An 18,330-nucleotide genomic window follows, 5' to 3' on the forward strand; every position below is an offset into this window, starting at 1 on the left:
GCCACCAAACAGCTGTTTGGTGGCGCTCAGGACTTTCCAGGAGGGAGCAGGGATGCATGCACTCAGGGGAAGAGGCGGGGCCGGGGTGGGGATTTGGGGAAGGGGTTGGAATGGGGGCAGGGAGGGGGCGGAGTTGGGGTGGGGACTTTGGGAAGAGATGGGACACGGGCGGGGTCTTATGGAAAGGGTGGGGCCGGGGCAAGCAGGGGGAGGGGTGTCAGTGGTGCAGCCCTCGGGCCAATGTTCTCGTCCTCATGTGGCCCTCGTGGTGATTTGAGTTTGAGACCCCTGGTATAAAGCATCCAGACATTGGCGAATGAAGCAGTTCCCGTCAGGAATTCTCTCCTAGTTAACAATGGGTTTTATTTCCAGCTTGAAAACAGGGCCCCATTGTGCCGGGCGCTGCACAGACTCCAGCCGAGATCAGGGCCCCTGTCGTGTCTGGGGCTGCCTGGGTGGGGATGTCCGCTTGGGGCACCCCCTCCAGAGGATGGTCCCCTGTCAGGGTCCCCAAACTGCCCTGGCTGTTACCACACTGAGGATTCTGGGCAGGGGGTCTGGGGTCTCCAGCCCTAAGGGATTCTGGGAAGGGTCCCCCCTCCCCGGCATCTCTCCAGCAACATGCTGGGGTCTCCAACCATCTCCATGACTTTGGCGGCCCTAGATGTGGCCCAGTCTGCTCCCCACAATGCTGTCCCATGTTCTTACCCAGCCCCTGGGGATTTGGGGAAGGGTCCCCTTGACATCTCTTCAGGGATACCCCGTGAAGTTCTTCCCAGCCCTGGAGGATTATGGGAAAGGGCCCCTTGGTGCCCCCACCAGGCCACCCCATGCCCCTCCAGCGTCTCTGCAGGTGCAGGTCTCTGGCAGATGATCTGTCTTGCTCTTCCCATGGCCCAGCCTGGGCCTCGCCCCACCTCCAGGGTCCTGGGGGTGCTCCTGGACCCTCCTCTGACCGACGCACTTGGGAGTCCTCATCTCAGCCCTGGCAGGGGTGTGAGAAACACCCCCTGATGATGCCCCCCTGGGGACCCTCCATCTCAGCGCCTCTCCACGGGGTGGGGGTCCTGTACATGGCACCTGTTGACAGAACCGGGAGAGCAGGTCTGAGGAGGGAGACCCTGAGGAGTGGGGACCGGACAGCTCAAGCATTCGGCAGGGGTGGGGGTCAGTCTGGATTCCCCCAGGGGCTGGGGGACTAATCAAGGTTGGAGCTGGGGACTTGCATCTGTAACGGGGGCTCAGGGGGTTCAATCTGAGGGGTTGGATACTACGGGGGGGGGGGGGAGGAAGATGTTGTAATGACCTGGGCATAGGGGACCCCGCATCACCCAGGGACCCTGACTCTGTACAGACCCTGGGTTCCCCCTACTTTATAAGCTCTGCCCCCCTCAACTCCAGCCCCCCCCCCGCTCCACTCCAGCCCAGGGGTGAGGAGAGGGACTTCAGGGCTGGGGGACTGGACTGTGGGCTCTTTGGGGGGGCTCTTATTTCCCACAACCAGAGAGAGGCCATGGCCCCCACCAATAGCACCCCCAGCCTGTCAAGGGCATCATCACTCAGCACCAACACAGAGGAGTCTGGGAGAGAACCCAGAAATCCGGGCCCACAGCCCCCACCAACCCACTGGGCCCCACTCCCCTCCCAGAGCCAGGGAGAGAACCCAGGAGTCCGGGCAGGCTCCCAGCCCCTCATTACCTAGTGTCCCTGATTGTAGTGTCTGCAGAGCCTGGGGGTTGCCCCTAGCCCCACACGCCCTCCGAGGCTGGGGTCGAAGGGGGATGGGCCAGGCTCCTTCTCCCTGGGTGGGACCCAGGCGTCCGCGGCTGCTGCTCTGCCCCGGTCCCACGCGCACTGAGCTCAGTGCCCCCAAGGGGGGGGTCCCGATGGAACGACACATCCCAGCTCCCCCTAAAGCCCCTCCCGCTTCCTCAGAACCCCCCCCGAAAACCGAGTAGCTCCCAGAACCCCCCGGTTCCCCCCAAAGACTCCCCCATTTTCCCCAGAACCCCCACAGTTTTTGCCCCCAGAAGCCCCAATCCCTCAGTTATTGCCCCACCCCCTGCTTCCAGCCGAACCCCCAAACAGTGCGTCCCCTGTTCCCCCTGTTTTCCCAGAACCCCCAGGCCCCCCAACCCCCAATTTTGCTCCCCCAACTCCCCAGTTGCCTCTTATCCCCCCTGTTTTTGCTTCCCCAATCCCGCTCCGGCTCCCGGCGGCCTCAATGGGTGAAGTTCCGTCCCGCGGCCAGTAGGGGGCGCCGGCCGCCAGGTGAGCGCAGCGCACAGGTGAGGTCTTCTGCGGAAGTCCGGAGACAGGCAGGTAAGGGGGGGCGGGGAGCGGAGCTCCCCCCGTCCTGGAGAGATGGAGGGGGAGGGGCTGATTTAGGAGAGCAGGCAGGTGACGGGGAGGCGGCGGCCCAGGGATGTGCCAGGAGGGGGTCTGGTGTGGGGTACTGGGGGAAAGGAAATGTGGGGGGCAAAGAGGGAGGGGGCCCAGGTGCACGTGGCGGGCGGGAAGGGAGGGGTGAGGGGAGTGGGGGGATGGGGTCATGGAGGGGGAAATGGGCCCCGGGGGACCCGTGGGGGGAGAGACGTGGGGAGTGGGGGAAGGGCACTGGGGTGGAGGCAGGGCCCAGGTGTGGGGGGGAGGGAGAGGGGATGGGGAGCGGGGGGACTGGGATACGGGGTTCAGTTAGGGGCCGCTGTGTCTGGGCAGTAACCCCTTCCCCCTCCTCCCAGGATGGGGGACCCCCTCATGACGCTCCCGGAGCTGATCCGGGGAGTGCGGGGGGCGCGGACTCAGGAGTTGGTGCAGCGGGAGTGTGCCCGGATCCGGGGGGCCATTCGGACCGGGGACCCCCAGGCCGGCACCACCAACCTCACCAAACTGCTCTACATCCACCTGCTGGGGTACCCTGCCCACTTTGGCCAGGTATGGGAACCGCACCCTGATATCCCCACGCCCCCACTGCACCCCCACACCTCAATATCCCCCACTGCACCCCCAGAGCTCCTACTGCCCCACTGCACCCCCAGCTCCCCAATGCACCCCAGACCCTTATATTTCCCACTGCACCCCTGACCTCCTACTGCCCCTCTGCACCCCGATATCCCCCACTGTACCCCCAGACCCTGATATTCCCCCACTGTACCCCCAGGCCCCCCACTGGACACCCACACACAGATATCCCCCAATGCACCCCAACCTCCTACTGCCTCTCCACACCCCAATATTCCCCACTGCACCCTGAGACCCTCACTGCACACCCAGGCCCTGATATTCCTCACTGCACCCCCAGACCTCCATGCCCCAATATCCCCCACTTCACCCTCAGACCTTGATATCCCCAACTGCACACCCAGGCCCCCCATTGCACCTCCACACCCCAAGGCTCCTCATTGCCACCCCCACACCACAATAACCCCCTTTGCACCTCTAGTCCCCCCAAGATCTCTATATCTTCCCTTCATGCCCCCAGGGACCCCCAAACCCTGCCCTGCTGTGCCCCAAGGCCTGGTGGGACCCCAATATCACCCCACTGCACCCCTAACCCCCATCTGCTCCCCCCGGGAGGGACCCCAGCAGGGCAAGATGGGTACTAAGATTATTGTTAATTTCTCTTCCATCTGTCGCTCCTGAACTGCCTGCACCCCCAATCCTCCCACCCTGTATCCCCATCTCCCAGTTGCACCCCTCTGTGTCCCTTTCCTCCAGCATCCTCTCCCCTTCCCTGTTGCCCATCCCCCCACTGATCCCCTCTACCCCATGTGCCCCCTTGTCCCCCCAGATGGAGTGTCTGAAGCTCTTGGCCTCACCCCAATTCCACCAGAAGCGGATAGGCTACCTGGGTGCTGCGCTCCTATTGGACGAGAGGCAGGATGCCCACTTGCTCCTGACCAATAGCATCAAGAAGTGAGGGGGGAGCTCAAGAGGGCTGGTGTTTGGAGGGGCTGAGGATTGGAGATTTGGGGGGACCCCAAGGGGGCTCATGATTCTGAGGGTCTCTGGCTGAGATATGGGGGTTCAGGAAGTCAGGGGAGCTTCTGGCTATGGGGCACTAGAGGTTTGGGGGGCTAGGGTTGAATCTGGGCAGTGAAGACAGGAATTTGGGGTTCAGAGGATGAGGTTGGAGGGGTTGCGGTGTCCAGGCCGGGGTTTGGGGGGCTGAGAGCTGGGCTATGCTGGTTTGGGATCCAGGTCCCTGGCCCAGCCCTCAGGGTTCACCCCCTGTCTCCCCGCAGTGACCTGGCGCACCCCTCGCCCTGCGTGCAGGGCCTGGCGCTGGCCTGTCTGGGCTGCCTGGGCTCGGCCGGGATGTGCCGCGACCTGGTGGGGGAGGTGCAGCGACTGGCGGGAGACGCCCTGGCCCCCATGCGCAGGAAGGTGAGTGGGGACCCCCCAACCTCCCTGCCCCCCAACCCCTCCTCGCCGGGACCCCCATCCCCTACGATCCCTCTGCCCTCGGAGCCTCCCTTGTTCCCCCTTCCCCCACTCCCTTCTGCTCCCTATAACCCAGATCCCTGCCCCCCTGCAAGTCCTAACCCCCGCCTCTGCCCCCCAGGCTGTGGCCTGCGCTGTCCACATGGTCCGCAAAGTCCCGGAGCTCTCCGACATCTTCGTCCCCGTCTGTGACCGGCTCCTCAAGGAGCACAGCCAAGGTGAGGGACCACGAAACACACCGTCCCCCCATCCTCGGTGCCGCCCCCCCAGGAACCTGCCCCCCCGGCCGCCGGGAACCTCTGCCCCCTGAAATGCCCCATCCCCCCGATCCTCAGTGCCCCTCCCAGCCGCCGGGAACCTCTGCCCCCTGAAACGCCCAGTGCCCCCGATCCTCAGTGCCCCCCCCGGACCTACCCCCCTGGCCACCGGGAACCTCTGCCCCCTGAAAAGCCCCATCCCCCCGATCCTCAGTGCCCCACCCCCCAACCGGCTCCTCAAGGAGCGCAGCCACAGTGAGGGACCCCAAAATGCACTGTCCCCCCCATCCTCAGTGCAGCCCCCCCCGGAGACCTACCCCCCCCGGCAGCTGGGAACCTCTGCCCCCTGAAACACCCCATCCCCCCAATCCTCAGTGCCCCACCCCCCCATCTGCCAGGAACCTCTGTCCCATGAGATGCCCCTTCCACATCCTCAGTGCCCCCCCCAGCCGCTGGGAACCTCTGCCCCCTGGAACGCCCAGTCCCCCCAATCCTCAGTGCCCCACCCCGTGGCCACCGGGAACCTCTGCCCCCTGAAACGCCCCGTCCCCCCGATCCTCAGTGCCCCACCCCCCTGTCTGCCAGGAACCTCTTCCCCCTGAAATGCCCCCCCATCCTGAGTGCCCCCCCGGCCGCCGGGAACTTCTGCCCCCCTGAAAAGCCGCAACCCGCTGGAGAACCCCCCCATCCTGCGCTGTGATCCTGCCTCAGCGCGTGGGACCCCGGAGGGCCTTCCACCCCAACCTTTCTAGGGTGGGGGGGGAGCAGACGTGGGAATGGAGGGATGGACCCCTAGAGGGACCTTCTGCCTCCAGCCCCTCCTCTGACCCTCTGCTGCCTGGCAGCAGCCATGGAAATCGGTCTGTGGGTGCTGCAGACGGGGGGTGTCGCCCCCCCGGGGTCCAGCCGTTGGGTCTCGCCACCTGCAGTGAGTCTGCCCAGGCCTCCCTGGTCCCTTAGACTCCAACCCAGATGGACTCAAACACCCCCTCCTCCAGCGGCTAGGGAGACCGTCGGGAAACTGAGGCACACCTAGGGGTCATACCCCTCTCAGCAAAAAACCCTCGTAGGCCCATGACCCCCAACCGCAGAGGAGCTGGCCCCTGCCAAAGATTGTCCTGCAGCCCCAAATGTTAACTGATGCCCTGGTGAGGGACTTCAGCCCAGAGAGAAGGGGCAGGGGGTTACAGTCCTTGCCCTGAGCCCCGGGACTTGACTGACACCTGTCGGCCTCATGTCAGGCCTCCTTCACGGCACCCTGCTGTTGATCACGGAAATGTGCGAGCGAAGGCCCGATGTCTTGAATCACTTCCGCAAGGTGAGAGAACCCAGGAGTCCTGGCTCCCAGCACCCCCCAGCTCTAACCACTATGCCCCACTCCCCTCACGCAGCTGGGAGAGAACCCAGGAGTCCTGGCTCCCAGCACCCCCTGCTCTAACCACTACACCCCACTCCCCTCACACAGCTGGGAGAGAACCCAGGAGTCCTGGCTCCCAGGACCCCCTGCTCTAACCACTATGCCCCACTCCCCTCACGCAGCTGGGAGAGAACCCAGACCCCACTCCCCTCCCAGAGCTGGGAATAGGTGTTCCCAGAGGGTGGTAGGGGATATGGGGGGGTGGGGAGAGAAGGGAGGGGGTGATGGGAGTGATATGGGGGGCAATGTATTCACCCCCCTTTCCCCTGCAGGCCGTGCCCCGAGTGGTGGAGATTCTGCACAACTTGGAGGTGTCAGGGTACTCGCTGGAGCACAGCATCATGGGGGTCAGCAACCCCTTCCTGCAGGTACCCCCTTCCCTGCCCCCCAGCCTCGCGCTCCCCACCTTGCCCTTCCCCATCCCCTCAAACACACTTCCCCCCCAACTCCTTCCCAGGCCTCTACCATCCCCCAAGTCCCCCCACTGCCCCTGCCCCTTGGGGTCCCTCTCACCACCCTCCCCCGACACCTCCCTCTCTGACCCCCCCAATTTCCTCCCCCAGGTGCGCGCCCTGCGGCTGCTGAGAGTCCTTGGACAGGGCAGCGAGGAGGCCAGCGAGGCCATGAACGACACCCTGGCCCAGGTGGGTGGGGCATGGGGTGGGGGCGGGGGGAGCAAGCACCGAGCCGGCACTGATCCCCTCCATGTCCCCCCTGCCAGGTGGCCATGAACACGGAGACCTCGCACAACGTGGGCAGCGCGGTGCTGTACGAGACGGTCCTGACCATCACGGCGGTGCACTCGGCACCCGGCCTGCGGGTACGGGGGGCACAAAGCTGAGCCCACCCATTGGGGGAAGCACTCCTCCACCCGTGACTCTGGCTTGCTCCCCCCTTCCCCCAATCAGTTGAGAATCCAGCAGCAGGTAGTTCCACAGGTTAACGCCCCCCCAACTGCCTCCCAGGCATCATTTAACCCTGGGGCCTGATTCCCCACTCCCTCTCTGCCTGCTCTGCCCCATCCCCTCCTTCCTCCCCACTCATTCATTCTCTTTGCCCTGCTCCCCGTTCCCTCCCCCAGTCGGACCTGAATCCAGTAGCAGGTAGTTCCGCAGGTCAATGCACCCAAACTGCCCCCAGAAGCAATCTAATCATGAGACCTGTTTCCCCACTCATTCTTTGGCTTCTCTGCCCCATTCCTCCCCGACGCCCCACCACTCCTCCTCCAATTCTCTCTCCCTTTCCCTCATTCCCAGCCCCCTCCCTTCAACATTTGGGCTAAAATCCAGTAGCGGGTAGTTCTGCAGGTTAACACCACCCAACCCACTCCTAGGTGTATTCTAACCCTGGGATCTGATTCCCTGCTCATTCCCTGGCTGCTCTGCCCCATCCCCTCCTTCCCAGCTTCCCTCCCCCAGTCTGGGACTGGTATCAATGGGGTAAGTTGTCTCCAGTTTCAGCCTCTTCCCCCTGTTCTCCCCTCTCCCCCCACCAGGTTCTGGCTGTCAATATTCTGGGACGATTCCTCCTCAGCAGGGATCGAAACATCAGGTAAAAGGACCCAGGCGTCTGGTATGCTCCCTGTGGCCCCTAGTAAGAAAGGGGGCAGGAAGAGACCAGGACTGGGAAAGGTCCCCAGGTGTCCGGGATATTAGCCCCCTGTGGAGATGGAGTGGGTTGGGGGGGAACGGAGGGAGCAGGGGGTGGGGCTCGGTTTGGGGGTGGGGCGGTCAGGGAGGGTGAGGGGCAAGGGCTGGGTTTTGGGTGAGAAAGGGAGAGGGGGTGGGGCTAGATTGGTGGGGGTCCAAGAGGGTGGAGAGGAGCTGTTTTGAGCAGTTGGGAGGATCGGGAGAGGGGCTGGGTTGGGGGACCTGAGTTTGGGGGGGTGAGGAGGGGCTGAGTGGGGGGATCTGAGTTTGGGGGCCAGGGCAGGGAGGGGCTGGGTTGGGAGACCTGAGTTTGGGAGTACAGGGTGGGGAAGGGCTGGGTCAGGGGATCTGTGTTTGGGGGTGCGGGAGGCAGTGGCTGGATCGGGGGATCTGAGTTTGGGGGCCAGGGCAGGGAGGGGCTGGGTTGGGAGACCTGAGTTTGGGAGTACAGGGTGGGGAAGGGCTGGGTCAGGGGATCTGTGTTTGGGGGTGCGGGGGGCAGTGGCTGGATCGGGGGATCTGAGTTTGGGGGCCAGGGCAGGGAGGGGCTGGGTTGGGAGACCTGAGTTTGGGAGTACAGGGTGGGGAAGGGCTGGGTCAGGGGATCTGTGTTTGGGGGTGCGGGGGGCAGTGGCTGGATCGGGGGATCTGAGTTTGGGGGCCAGGGCAGGGAGGGGCTGGGGGGGCTGGAGAGCATCCGGGAGGCCACGTGGGGCACTCACCCCAGGGCGGGGGCTGTCCCCCAGGTCCGTGGCCCTGATGTCCCTGCTGCGGCTGGTGCGTGTGGACCAGAGCGCCCTCCAGAGGCACCGGGCCACCGTGCTGGCCTGTCTGCGCGACCCGGACCCCTCCATCCACCGGTGAGACACGGGGGGGGCGACCTCCCCCTCTTCCCCCCTGTGACCGACCCCCCCCCCGTGACCGATCCCCCCCCGGTGACTGACCCCCTCTCCCCGCCCAGCGTCAGTTCCCCCTGCCCCCAGTAACTGACCCCTCCCTCCCTGCCCCCAGACGTGCCCTGGATCTCAGCCTGGCCCTGATGACGGGCGCCAACGTCCGGACCATGACCCAGGAGCTGCTGGGGTTCCTGGAGACCTGCCCCCCGGCCATGAAGCCCCCCTGTGCCTCTGGGCTGCTCTTCGCCGCCGAGAGGTAAGTCTGGCTGGCAGGGGGCATGATGGGGAGTGGGGCCAGGGGGTCACAGTGTGGCCCCCCCTCACCCCTTTTATCTCTTGTCACCCCCAGATTTGCCCCAAACAAACGCTGGCACATAGATACCATGCTGCAAGTGCTGACCATGGTGAGAGGCGGGGATCTCGGGATGCAGGGAGCACAGAGGGGTCTGGGGGGGCAGCGGGGAGATCGGGGTGCAGGAGGCATGCAGAGGGACCTGGGGGCACGGGGAGATCGGGGTGCAGGGAGCATGTGGAGAGAGCTGGGGGGGGCAGCGTGGTTGTGGGTGGGGGTGAGACTGGGCTGGAGGGGATAGTTGGCGGGGGGAGATGGGGGAAAGAGCTTGTATTCTCCCGTCATGGTGCAGGTGTCATATAGAACATGAGTTGTGACAATGTCTGTTTCTAGGGGCTCCCATGAGGCACTGCCATCCTCCCATGTCTGTTTCCAGGCTCTGCGCCCCACCCTGGAAACTGACAGAGGGTCCCTTTTAGACCCTTTGGGCTCTTTAACTCATTAGTGGCTGGCTAGGAATAGATGGGAGAGGGGAGGGAGGGGCACTGGGGTAAGTGGCAGGGAGGAGGGGCAGATGGGGGACGGGGGGAGGGGTGGATAGGGTTCTGTGGGGGGTGAAGGAGCTGGGGGAGGGGGAAGGAGGGATGGGGGGCCCCGGTGGGTGGGGGGCAGCGGGTAACCAGGTCTCCCCTGCCCCAGGCCGGCTCCTCGGTGCCGGACAATGCTGTCTCCCGCCTGATCCAGCTGATTGTGGGGGCTGGGGAGCTGCACCCCTACATCGTGAGACGTCTCTATGGGGCACTGGCCTGCGACATCTCCCAGGTGAGGGGGGGTCTCGGTGGGGGAGGGGGAGAAGGGAGGACGGAGGAGACGGGTGGGGGGCGGTGGAGTCCTGGTGGGGGGCGGGGCCAGGCAGTTTTGGGGGTGGCTAAGCCCCACTGTCTCATTTGGGGGTCGTCCCCCACCCTGCTTTTCCCCCAGCAACCCCTGGTGCAGGTGGCCACCTGGTGCATCGGCGAGTACGGCGACCTTCTCTTAGCCGACAGCTGCGAGGAGGCGGAGCCTGTGCAGGTCAGGGGGCGGGGCTGCAAGCTGGAGCGGCGGGGTCAGGGCCATTGGGGTGCCTGGCTGTGGCGCAGCAGGGGAATGGCACGGCTCACCCCTTGCCCCGTGTCGCCCCCCGCAGGTGGAGGAGGGGCAGGTGCCGGCGCTGCTGGAGCGGGTGCTGCAGTCTCACCTCTCGCTGCCCCCCACACGAGCCCTCGCCCTGACGGCCCTCATGAAACTCAGCACCCGCCTGCCGGGGGACATCGAGTGAGGCACCCCCAGGATCCCCGTGCATGCTCCCTGCACCCCAAAGCCCCCTCAGCACCCCAGAATCCCCGTGCATGCTCCCTGCACCCCAAATCCCCCTCAGCACCCCAGAATCCCCGTGCATGCTCCCTGCACCCCAAATCCCCCTCAGCACCCCAGAATCCCCGTGCATGCTCCCTGCACCCCAAATCCCCCTCAGCACCCCAGAATCCCCGTGCATGCTCCCTGCACCCCAAATCCCCCTCAGCACCCCAGAATCCCTGTGCATGCTCCCTGCACCCCAAATCCCCCTCAGCACCCCAGAATCCCTGTGCATGCTCCCTGCACCCCAAATCCCCCTCAGCACCCCCAGAATCTCCATGCATGCTCCCTACACCCCAAATCTCCATTGACCTCCAGAATCCCTTTGCATGCTCCCTGCACCCCCAAATCCCCACTGCACCCCCATAATCCCTGTGCATGCTCCTTGCACCCCCAGAATGCCTTCTCCACCCCAATGTCACATGCATGCTCCCTGCACCCCATATCTCTGTGTATGCTCCCTGCACCCTCAACATCCCCATGCACATTCCCTGTACCCCAGATCCCCTCTACACCCCAGAATCCCTGTGCATGCTCCCTGCACCCCCAAAATCCTCTCTTCCCTCCCTGATTTTTATGAATCCTCCCAGAACTCTCCCTGCACCCCATGTCCCCACTGTGGCTCCAAACCCAGCAGCACCCCAATGTTGTGCATGCACCCAAAATCTCCTTGGAACCCCCACCAGCTCCCCCATGCACCCGGAAATCCTTCCTGCCCCCCATTTCCAGGCACCTTTCTTCCCCCCGCCTTTCCCTTCACCCCCTAGCCCCCCTTTACCGCTGGAAGTTGATGGGCCCCCAATTTGTTTCCACCCAGCCGCATCCGGCGGATTGTCTCGGTGTTCGGCAGCTGCCATGACATCGAGCTCCAGCAGAGGGCGGTGGAGTACAACGCCCTCTTCAGGAAATATGACCACCTCAGGTAGCGGGAGGGCGGGGAGCCAGGACTCCTGGGTCCCATCCCTGGCTCTGGGTGGAGAGTGGGGGCTGGTGATTGGAGCCGGGGGGGCTGGGAGCCAGGACTCCTGGGTTCTCTCCCTGGGTCTGGGAGGGGAGAGGGGTGTAGTGGGGGGCGGGCTGGGAGCCAGGTCTCCTGGGTTCTCTCCCTGGGTCTGGGAGGGGAGAGGGGTGTAGTGGGGGGCGGGCTGGGAGCCAGGTCTCCTGGGTTCTCTCCCTGGGTCTGGGAGGGGAGAGGGGTGTAGTGGGGGGCGGGCTGGGAGCCAGGTCTCCTGGGTTCTCTCCCTGGGTCTGGGAGGGGAGAGGGGTGTAGTGGGGGGCGGGCTGGGAGCCAGGTCTCCTGGGTTCTCTCTCTGGGTCTGGGAGGGGAGAGGGGTGTAGTGGGGGGCGGGCTGGGAGCCAGGTCTCCTGGGTTCTCTCTCTGGGTCTGGGAGGGGAGAGGGGTGTAGTGGGGGGCGGGCTGGGAGCCAGGACTCCTGGGTTCTCTCCCCAGGTCTGGGAGGGGAGTGGGGTGTAGTGGGGGGCGGGCTGGGAGCCAGGACTCCTGGGTTCTCTCCCCAGGTCTGGGAGGGGAGTGGGGTGTAGTGGGGGGCGGGCTGGGAGCCAGGACTCCTGGGTTCTCAGGCTCATTCCCACAGGGCGTCTGTGCTGGAGAAGATGCCGCTGGTGAGGGCTGAGGAAGAGGAAGGAGCTGAGGTTGTTGCACCAGGAGGCCAGAAGAGGGCGCCGTTCTCCACCGCTCAGGAGGAGCCCAGCCAGGTGTGGAACGTGTCCCGGGGCTGGGGGGGCGCTGGTCTGGGGGGGCGCTGGTCTGGGGGGGGGCGTCCTGGCCGTGCCCCTTCTCCCAGCCTGGTCTGGGGGGGTGCTGGGCTGGAGGGGGGGGCGTCCCGGCCGTGCCCCTTCTCCCAGCCTGGTCTGGGGGGGCGCTGGTCTGGGGGGGGGCGTCCCGGCCGTGCCCCTTCTCCCAGCCTGGTCTGGGGGGGGTGCTGGGCTGGAGGGGGGGGCGTCCCGGCCGTGCCCCTTCTCCCAGCTTGGTCTGGGGGGGCGCTGGGCTGGGGGGGGGGGCGTCCCGGCCGTGCCCCTTCTCCCAGCCTGGTCTGGGGGGGCGCTGGGCTGGAGGGGGGGCGTCCTTTCCGTGCCCCTTCTCCCAGCCTGGTCTGGTGGGGCGCTGGGCTGGAGGGGGGCATCCCGGCCGTGCCCCTTCTCCCAGCCTGGTCTGGGGGGGCGCTGGGCTGGGGGGCTCCTAGACACTCCCTGTCCCCCCCAACCCCCGTCCCACCTTCTCTCTCCTCCTGTAGGTCGCTGACCTCTTGGATCTCCTTGGGGGGCCCCCAGCTGACCCCCTGGTCCCCGCAGGCTCAGACACTCCTGTGGCCGAATCTCTGCTGGACTTGCTGGAAGACGTGACAACTGGTGATAAATCGGGGGGAGGCTGGGGTCAAGCGGTGGGGCAGTGAGGAATGGGGGGCTGGGAACTGGTGGGGGGGTTAGAAATGAGGGGGGCTGGGGTCAGGTGTGGGGGCGGTGAGGAGTGGGGGGCTGGAAAGAGGCTGGGTTGAGGAATGGGGGGGCTGGGGTCAAGTGTGGGGGCAGTGAGGAATGGGGGCCTGGGATCAGGTGGGGTGGTGAGCAGTGGGGGGCTGGAAAGGGGCTGGGTTGAGGAATGGGGGGGCTGGGGTCAAGTGTGGGGGCAGTGAGGAATGAAGGGAGGGCTGGGAATCAGTGGGGGCATTTTGTGGAGTGGGGGCACCCGTGAGTCCTTGGTGTCAATCTCTCACCCCCCAGCACCCCCCATCCCCCCGCTGAGGGTGTGGGAGGGGGACGGGCTGCGGCTGGACTTTGCCTTCCAGCGCCCCCCAGCCGACCCCCACCTGCTCCTCATCACGGCCAGCGCCAGCCGCACCCAGCCCGGCACCACCTCGGGGTTCCTGCTCCAGGCGGCCGTGCCCAAGGTGAGCCCCCCTTCCTGGTGCCCTGCCCCCCTCTGGGGGGACTGGAGTCCCGCCTTAGGGACAGGGACGATCTCTGGCATGGGGGAGGGGGAACTGGAGCCATAGGGCGGGGTGGGGGAGGGGAGAGGAAGGGGCAGAGCACGGGGACAGGGGGCATTTTGGGGCTGGGTTGCCCCCCACTGACCCCCCCACCCCTCAGGCTCTGCAGGTGCAGTTGGAGGCCCCCAGCGGGACGTCGGTGCCGGGCCCCGATGGGGCCCCCCTGAGCCAGCAGCTGCGTGTGCGGAACCCCGGCCAGGTGAGGGGGGGCATCAGCCCGGGGATCCCCTCCCCCATCTCTCTCCTCACAGCCCCCCCCTGACTCCCCCTTCTCCGCCCAGGCTCCCCTGCGGATGCGCCTGCGACTGGCCTATACGCCCCCCGCGGGGGTCCCGGTGCAGGAGACCCTGGAGATCAACGACTTCCCTGCAGCTGCCTGGCAGTGACCGACCCCCCCAGATCCGAGAGGGCCCCGCCCCCGGGCCATGGTTCCTGCCAGCCGCCACCAGGGGGCGCTGTTGATCTGGACAGAGATGGGGGGGATGGGGGAGGGCTGCGTAAATAAAAACAGCCCCCCCCCACCCGGAGAGACAGAGTCTGTGTCCAGTGTGTGTACATTGGGGGGGAGCGGGGCGGGGGAGCACTGCCTGGGTTGGGGTTTGGGGCTGGTGAGAAAGGGAGGGGTCTGGACGTCAAGCATGGGGTGGGGACTAGGAGTGGGGGCAGGGAGAGGGAGGGGGGAATCCCAGGCCGGGGGGGGGCTGGTTGGGGGGCAGGCAGACCCAGGGGGCATCCCAGGTGGGGGGATCCCAGGCCTGGGGGGGCAGGTTGGGGAGGAAGCAGAGGGAGGGGGGGATCCCACGCCAGGAGGGGCTGGTTGGGGGGCAGGCAGAGGGAGGGGGGATCCCAGGCCTGGGGGAGGGGTTGGGGGGAGGAGAGGCTGGGGGGGAAGCAGAGGGAGGGGGGATCCCAGGCCTGGGGGAGGGGTTGGGGGGAGGAGAGGCTGGGGGGGAAGCAGAGGGAGGGGGGATCCCTGGTGGGGGGGAGGTGGATCCTAGGCCTGGAGGGAAGGGATGCGGGGGGGCAGACAGAGGGAGGGGGGATCCCAGGCCTGGGGGGGCTGGTTGGGGGGAGGGCGGCTCGGAAGCGCTGGGGAAGCCCAGGGCAGGGCAGGGCAGGGCAGGGCAGGGCGATTCCCTCCCCCCACCCAGGATCGATGCCATCGAGCGGGTTTCTCCGGCGGCTGGAATCCGCATCGGGCGGCGGCGGCGCGGGGCGGAGCCGGGTCCCGCCAGCAGGTGGCGCTGCTGCCCCTCCCCCGCTTCATTCATATTCCAGCCGGGGCGCCGCCCCCCGCCTCCAATTAACTTGGTGCCTCACTGCAGCGTCCCCCCCCGCGCCCGCCCCCGCCCCCGCCGCGCCGGGCGGGGGGGAAGCGGCGGAGCGAAGGAGCCGTAATGGCCGGGGGCCTGGGATTGCCCCTCACTCCCGACCCGCAGCCCCCCACCCCCGCCAGTGCCCCTCACTACCACCCCGCAGCCCCCGCCCCCCCGCCCCGCTGGTGCCCCTCACTCCCCCGCCCCGCCGGTGCCCCTCACTCCCAACCCGCAGCCCCCCCCACCCCCCCCCCGCCCCGCCGGTGCCCCTCACTACCACCCCGCAGCCCCCGCCCCCCCGCCCCGCTGGTGCCCCTCACTCCCGCCCCGCCCCTCACTCCCGACCCGCAGCCCCCCACCCCCCCGCCCCGCCGGTGCCCCTCACTACCACCCCGCAGCCCCCTTCTCCCCCCTGCCTTGCCGGTGCCCCTCACTCCCGACCCGCAGCCCCCCCACCCCCGCGCCCCGCCGGTGCCCCTCACTCCTGACCCGCAGCCCCCCACCCCCTCCGCGCCCCTCACTACCACCCCGCAGCCCCCCCACCCCCGCGCCCCGCTGGTGCCCCTCACTCCCGCCCCGCCCCTCACTCCCGACCTGCAGCCCCCCGCCCCGCCGGTGCCCCTCACTACCACCCCGCAGCCCCCTGCTCCCCCCTGCCTTGCCGGTGCCCCTCACTCCCGACCCGCAGCCCCTCCACCCCCCTGCCCCGCCGGTGCCCCTCACTCCTGACCCGCAGCCCCCCCACCCCCCCGGTGCCCCTCACTACCACCCCGCAGCCCCCTGTCCCTCCCCACCCAGCCAGTGCCCCTCACTCCCGCCCCGCCCCTCAGTCCCGACCTGCACCCCCCCCAACCCCCCGCCCCGCCGGTGCCCCTCATTACCACCCCGCAGCCCCCTGCCCCCCCCGCCCCACCGGTGCCCCTCACTCCCGAACCGCAGCCCCCCCCGCCCCCCCGCCCTGCTGGTGCCCCTCACTGCCGACCTGCAGCCCCCCCTAGCCCAGCCCTGGGCCCCTCCTGGCCCTGCTGATGCCCCTCATTCCCTCAACCTCCTGTGGTTCGCCTGGCACTGGATTTTCTCTGTTGTTTCCGTCTGTCTGTGCCCATGTGATGGGGGGGCCGTGCCAGCCCCCTCTGTCCTCTCCTTGCCCTCACCACCCACGTGAATTCGCTCCTCAGTTAATTGGATTTCTGTTCCTGGTGATTAGGGTGTGGGGGGCAGGGTATTTGGGGGGCCTCGCGCCGGGGGTCCTTAAAACAAGAGAAAAGGCTGAAGTCGTGAAGGAGGGGTGAGGGCTGCAGACCAAGGTGGAAGGAAAGGAGCCAGGGAGGGGCAAGCGGGAACGAGGAAGGAAGAAGGGCTCAGGGAGAAGCCCGCGGCTTCGGGGGCATGGGGGGGGTCTTCACCTGGCAACAGGAGGCTGAGTGAGACTCAGCAAAGGGTTGCCTGTACTGCACAGCTTACTAACATGGGCCCCGCCAGTCAGTGAGAGAACCCAGGAGTCCGGGCTCCCAGCGCCTCCCTCCCCGCTCTAACCACTGGCTCCCTCCCCGCTCTAACCACCACACTCCCCTCCCAGATCTGGGGAATGGAACCCAGGTATCCTGGCCCCCAGCACCAGCCTGGGAGTTTTGTTTGTCTTCCTGTGTGCCGTTTTCTCCTTCTTTCTTCCCCTTGTATCCCCTCCCTCACCCCCCCCCGCTCCAGAAGAATTTTAATTAGTGTCTCAGGTTTAATTAATTCAGATGCTAATTAACGAGGCGGCGGGGGTGGGTGGAGGGCCCAGATTGGGGGGGAGGGGGGCGGATGGGCCCAGCGGGCTTGGCATGATGCCACCACTGTCTGGGAGAATGGGCTGGAGTGGGGGAGGGGAATGGACAGAATGAAGAAGGGCAGCGGGCGGAGGAGTGATGGGGTGGCTGTCTCCCCGCCCCCTCCAGGTCCAGAGATGGGCACCCGCCAGGCCAGGCAGAGAAAGAGGGAGCGAGAGGGTGGTGAGATGGCATGAGAGTGGAAACGGGAGGGAGGGAGAGCAGAGGAAGTGGGCGGGCTGGCCAGAGCGAAAGAACAAGGCAGGCGGAGAGGAGGGGCTCAGCATCTGCCAGCCCTGATGCCCAGAGTGACGCTGTGCGGGGGGAGGGGCACCAGCTGCCAGGGAGATGCCCCCTCCCCCCACGCTGCGGCATGGCTTGGTGCCACCCAGGGAGGGGGAGGGGGACAGCCCGGCGGGCACCCTCGCGGGGGGAGGTGCCAGCCTTGTGCCCATGGGGATACAGCCCCCCCTCCACGTGCCAGCCCTCAGCCAGCTGGCATTGAGTCAAAGGTGCCGGCTGGTGGGCGCGCGGGGGGCGGGGAGCGGCTGGCACACAGCCCCCAACACAGGCACGGAGAGCGACTGGCATGGAGCACTGGCATTGTCAGAGAAAGAGATGGGTGTGTACAGGGCCGGATCAATAGCATGGGGATGGAGGGGGCGATGGAGAGAAACAGGGAGTGCATGGGGGTGGAGAGATGGGTGTGTACAGGGCCGGATCAATAGCATGGGGATGGAGGGGGCGATGGAGAGAAACAGGGAGTGCATGGGGGTGGAGAGATGGGTGTGCACAGGGCTGGCTGGCTAGACAGAAAAAGGGATGTACAGGGATGGGTAGAGCGATAGACAGAGGGGCGTACAGGGATGGACGGCTAGGTTAGGCAGGTAGCTGGGGGAGAGAGAAAGGGGAGTGGGGATGGAGGGAGGGAGGGAGGGAGGGAGGGATGGATGGATACCTATGGAGGGCAGGACAGAGAGAACTGCAGAGGTGCAGGGTTAGCGGGGTGGGGAAGGAGGGATGGAGAAATGGTGGGGGAGTGAGTCTTTCCGTCTCCAGGCCGGGAGGGAGAAAGAGGCTCAGAACCAGCCATTGAGAATTTTCAGCACTTTTAATATTTCCGCTTTTCTCTCTCCTCCGCGTCGCCCACCCCTGGGTACCACTGCCCTTGGCACCCTCCAAGTGGAGCTGCCATTGCCCGGCGAGTGAGCCACCTGCCTGACCCAGTGCTGCCGCAGAGGCAGCGAAGAGAGAAAGAAGGCCGGCCAGGCCCACCAAGGCCCAGCCAGCCACAGTGGGGCACCATGGACAACAGCTGGATAGAGAACCAGGGCTGGAACAGAGAGATGGGGACAGCCCAGAGAGAAGAGAAAGAGCGATCGATCTATCACCATTCACCCTCTCTGTCTGTCTGTCTATCTATCTGTCCATCTCCACCCACCCCTCTCTCTCTCTCTCTCTCCCCATCCGCCTCTCTCTATCCCCATCCGTCTCTCTCTCGTCTCCCGCAGAGACTGGCTGAGGAAGAGGAGGAGAAGTCACCGGAGGAAGATCTCAACCCCCCTATTGGTCCTGCCACCTGGACGTAAAGAGTCTCTTCGTTTCTCAGGGTGAGCGTGTGGTGGAGGGAAGGGACGCGTCGGCAATAGCAGAGGTGGGAAAACCAATGGAGGTGTTCAAGAAAAGGGGAGGTCGGGCATCTTCGCAGCCGTGCTTCCTGATTGGCCAAGGGAGTGATGTCCACACCTGTGAAAAGTGAATACCGTGTTCGGATTGGCTGAGGGGATGAGATGACAAAGGGTGTCTTGTCTGTACTACTCTTGAAGGGCCCTTCCCATCCTTTCGT

General features: G+C 66.2%; 2 protein-coding genes and 1 long non-coding RNA gene across 11 annotated transcripts in view; 2 read left to right on the forward strand and 1 right to left on the reverse strand.

Moving 5' to 3' along the window:
- Positions 1-338: 338 nt before the first annotated feature.
- Positions 339-1,896, reverse strand: LOC144929211 (uncharacterized). The gene is made up of 2 exons (XR_013634517.1): positions 1,699-1,896; positions 339-1,080 (listed from the first exon to the last, which is right to left on the reverse strand). It is a non-coding gene; the product is annotated as an uncharacterized LOC144929211 (long non-coding RNA).
- Positions 1,897-2,247: 351 nt separating this feature from the next.
- Positions 2,248-13,879, forward strand: AP1G2 (adaptor related protein complex 1 subunit gamma 2). 7 transcript variants are annotated; one of them, XM_078848250.1, is made up of 22 exons: positions 2,253-2,322; positions 2,742-2,934; positions 3,791-3,915; positions 4,245-4,386; positions 4,565-4,661; positions 5,942-6,018; positions 6,390-6,485; positions 6,681-6,761; positions 6,839-6,937; positions 7,613-7,668; positions 8,513-8,626; positions 8,778-8,918; positions 9,012-9,066; positions 9,654-9,776; positions 9,936-10,025; positions 10,141-10,268; positions 11,167-11,271; positions 11,945-12,065; positions 12,605-12,719; positions 13,092-13,258; positions 13,458-13,556; positions 13,639-13,879. In XM_078848250.1, the coding sequence occupies exons 2-22, from the start codon at positions 2,743-2,745 to the stop codon at positions 13,741-13,743; spliced, it is 2,328 nt and encodes a 775-aa protein (XP_078704376.1). In that variant the 5' UTR covers positions 2,253-2,322; position 2,742; the 3' UTR covers positions 13,744-13,879. The 7 variants fall into 7 exon arrangements, with proteins under 7 accessions (XP_078704381.1, XP_078704379.1, XP_078704382.1 ...); XM_078848252.1 differs by lacking the exon at positions 13,458-13,556; XM_078848251.1 differs by lacking the exon at positions 9,936-10,025.
- A 3,090-nt stretch (positions 13,880-16,969) lies between these two features.
- The window catches only part of THTPA (thiamine triphosphatase), a 47,627-nt gene continuing 46,266 nt past the window's right edge, over positions 16,970-18,330 (forward strand). The window contains exons 1-2 of one of the 3 annotated variants that reach the window (XM_078848260.1): positions 16,970-17,106; positions 17,668-18,094. The gene's annotated coding sequence lies outside the window, so the exon portion shown is untranslated. Of the gene's footprint in view, positions 17,107-17,216; positions 17,372-17,667; positions 18,095-18,330 lie in introns of those variants that run through there. The other 2 variants (XM_078848261.1, XM_078848262.1) reach the window with 2 other exon arrangements.

The sequence above is a fragment of the Lepidochelys kempii genome, chromosome 13 (assembly GCF_965140285.1).
Source record: "Lepidochelys kempii isolate rLepKem1 chromosome 13, rLepKem1.hap1, whole genome shotgun sequence".
In the NCBI taxonomy this organism is placed as follows: domain Eukaryota; kingdom Metazoa; phylum Chordata; order Testudines; family Cheloniidae; genus Lepidochelys; species Lepidochelys kempii.

Excerpts from the sequence above, each read along its gene's own strand:
- AP1G2 (XM_078848250.1), top strand. The coding sequence starts at position 2,743 with ATGGGGGACCCCCTCATGACGCTCCCGGAGCTGATCCGGGGAGTGCGG. Across the intron at positions 8,627-8,777 it reads CCGGACCCCTCCATCCACCG|ACGTGCCCTGGATCTCAGCC; the intron begins GTGAGACACGGG and ends CCCTGCCCCCAG. Across the intron at positions 9,067-9,653 it reads TGCTGCAAGTGCTGACCATG|GCCGGCTCCTCGGTGCCGGA; the intron begins GTGAGAGGCGGG and ends CCCCTGCCCCAG.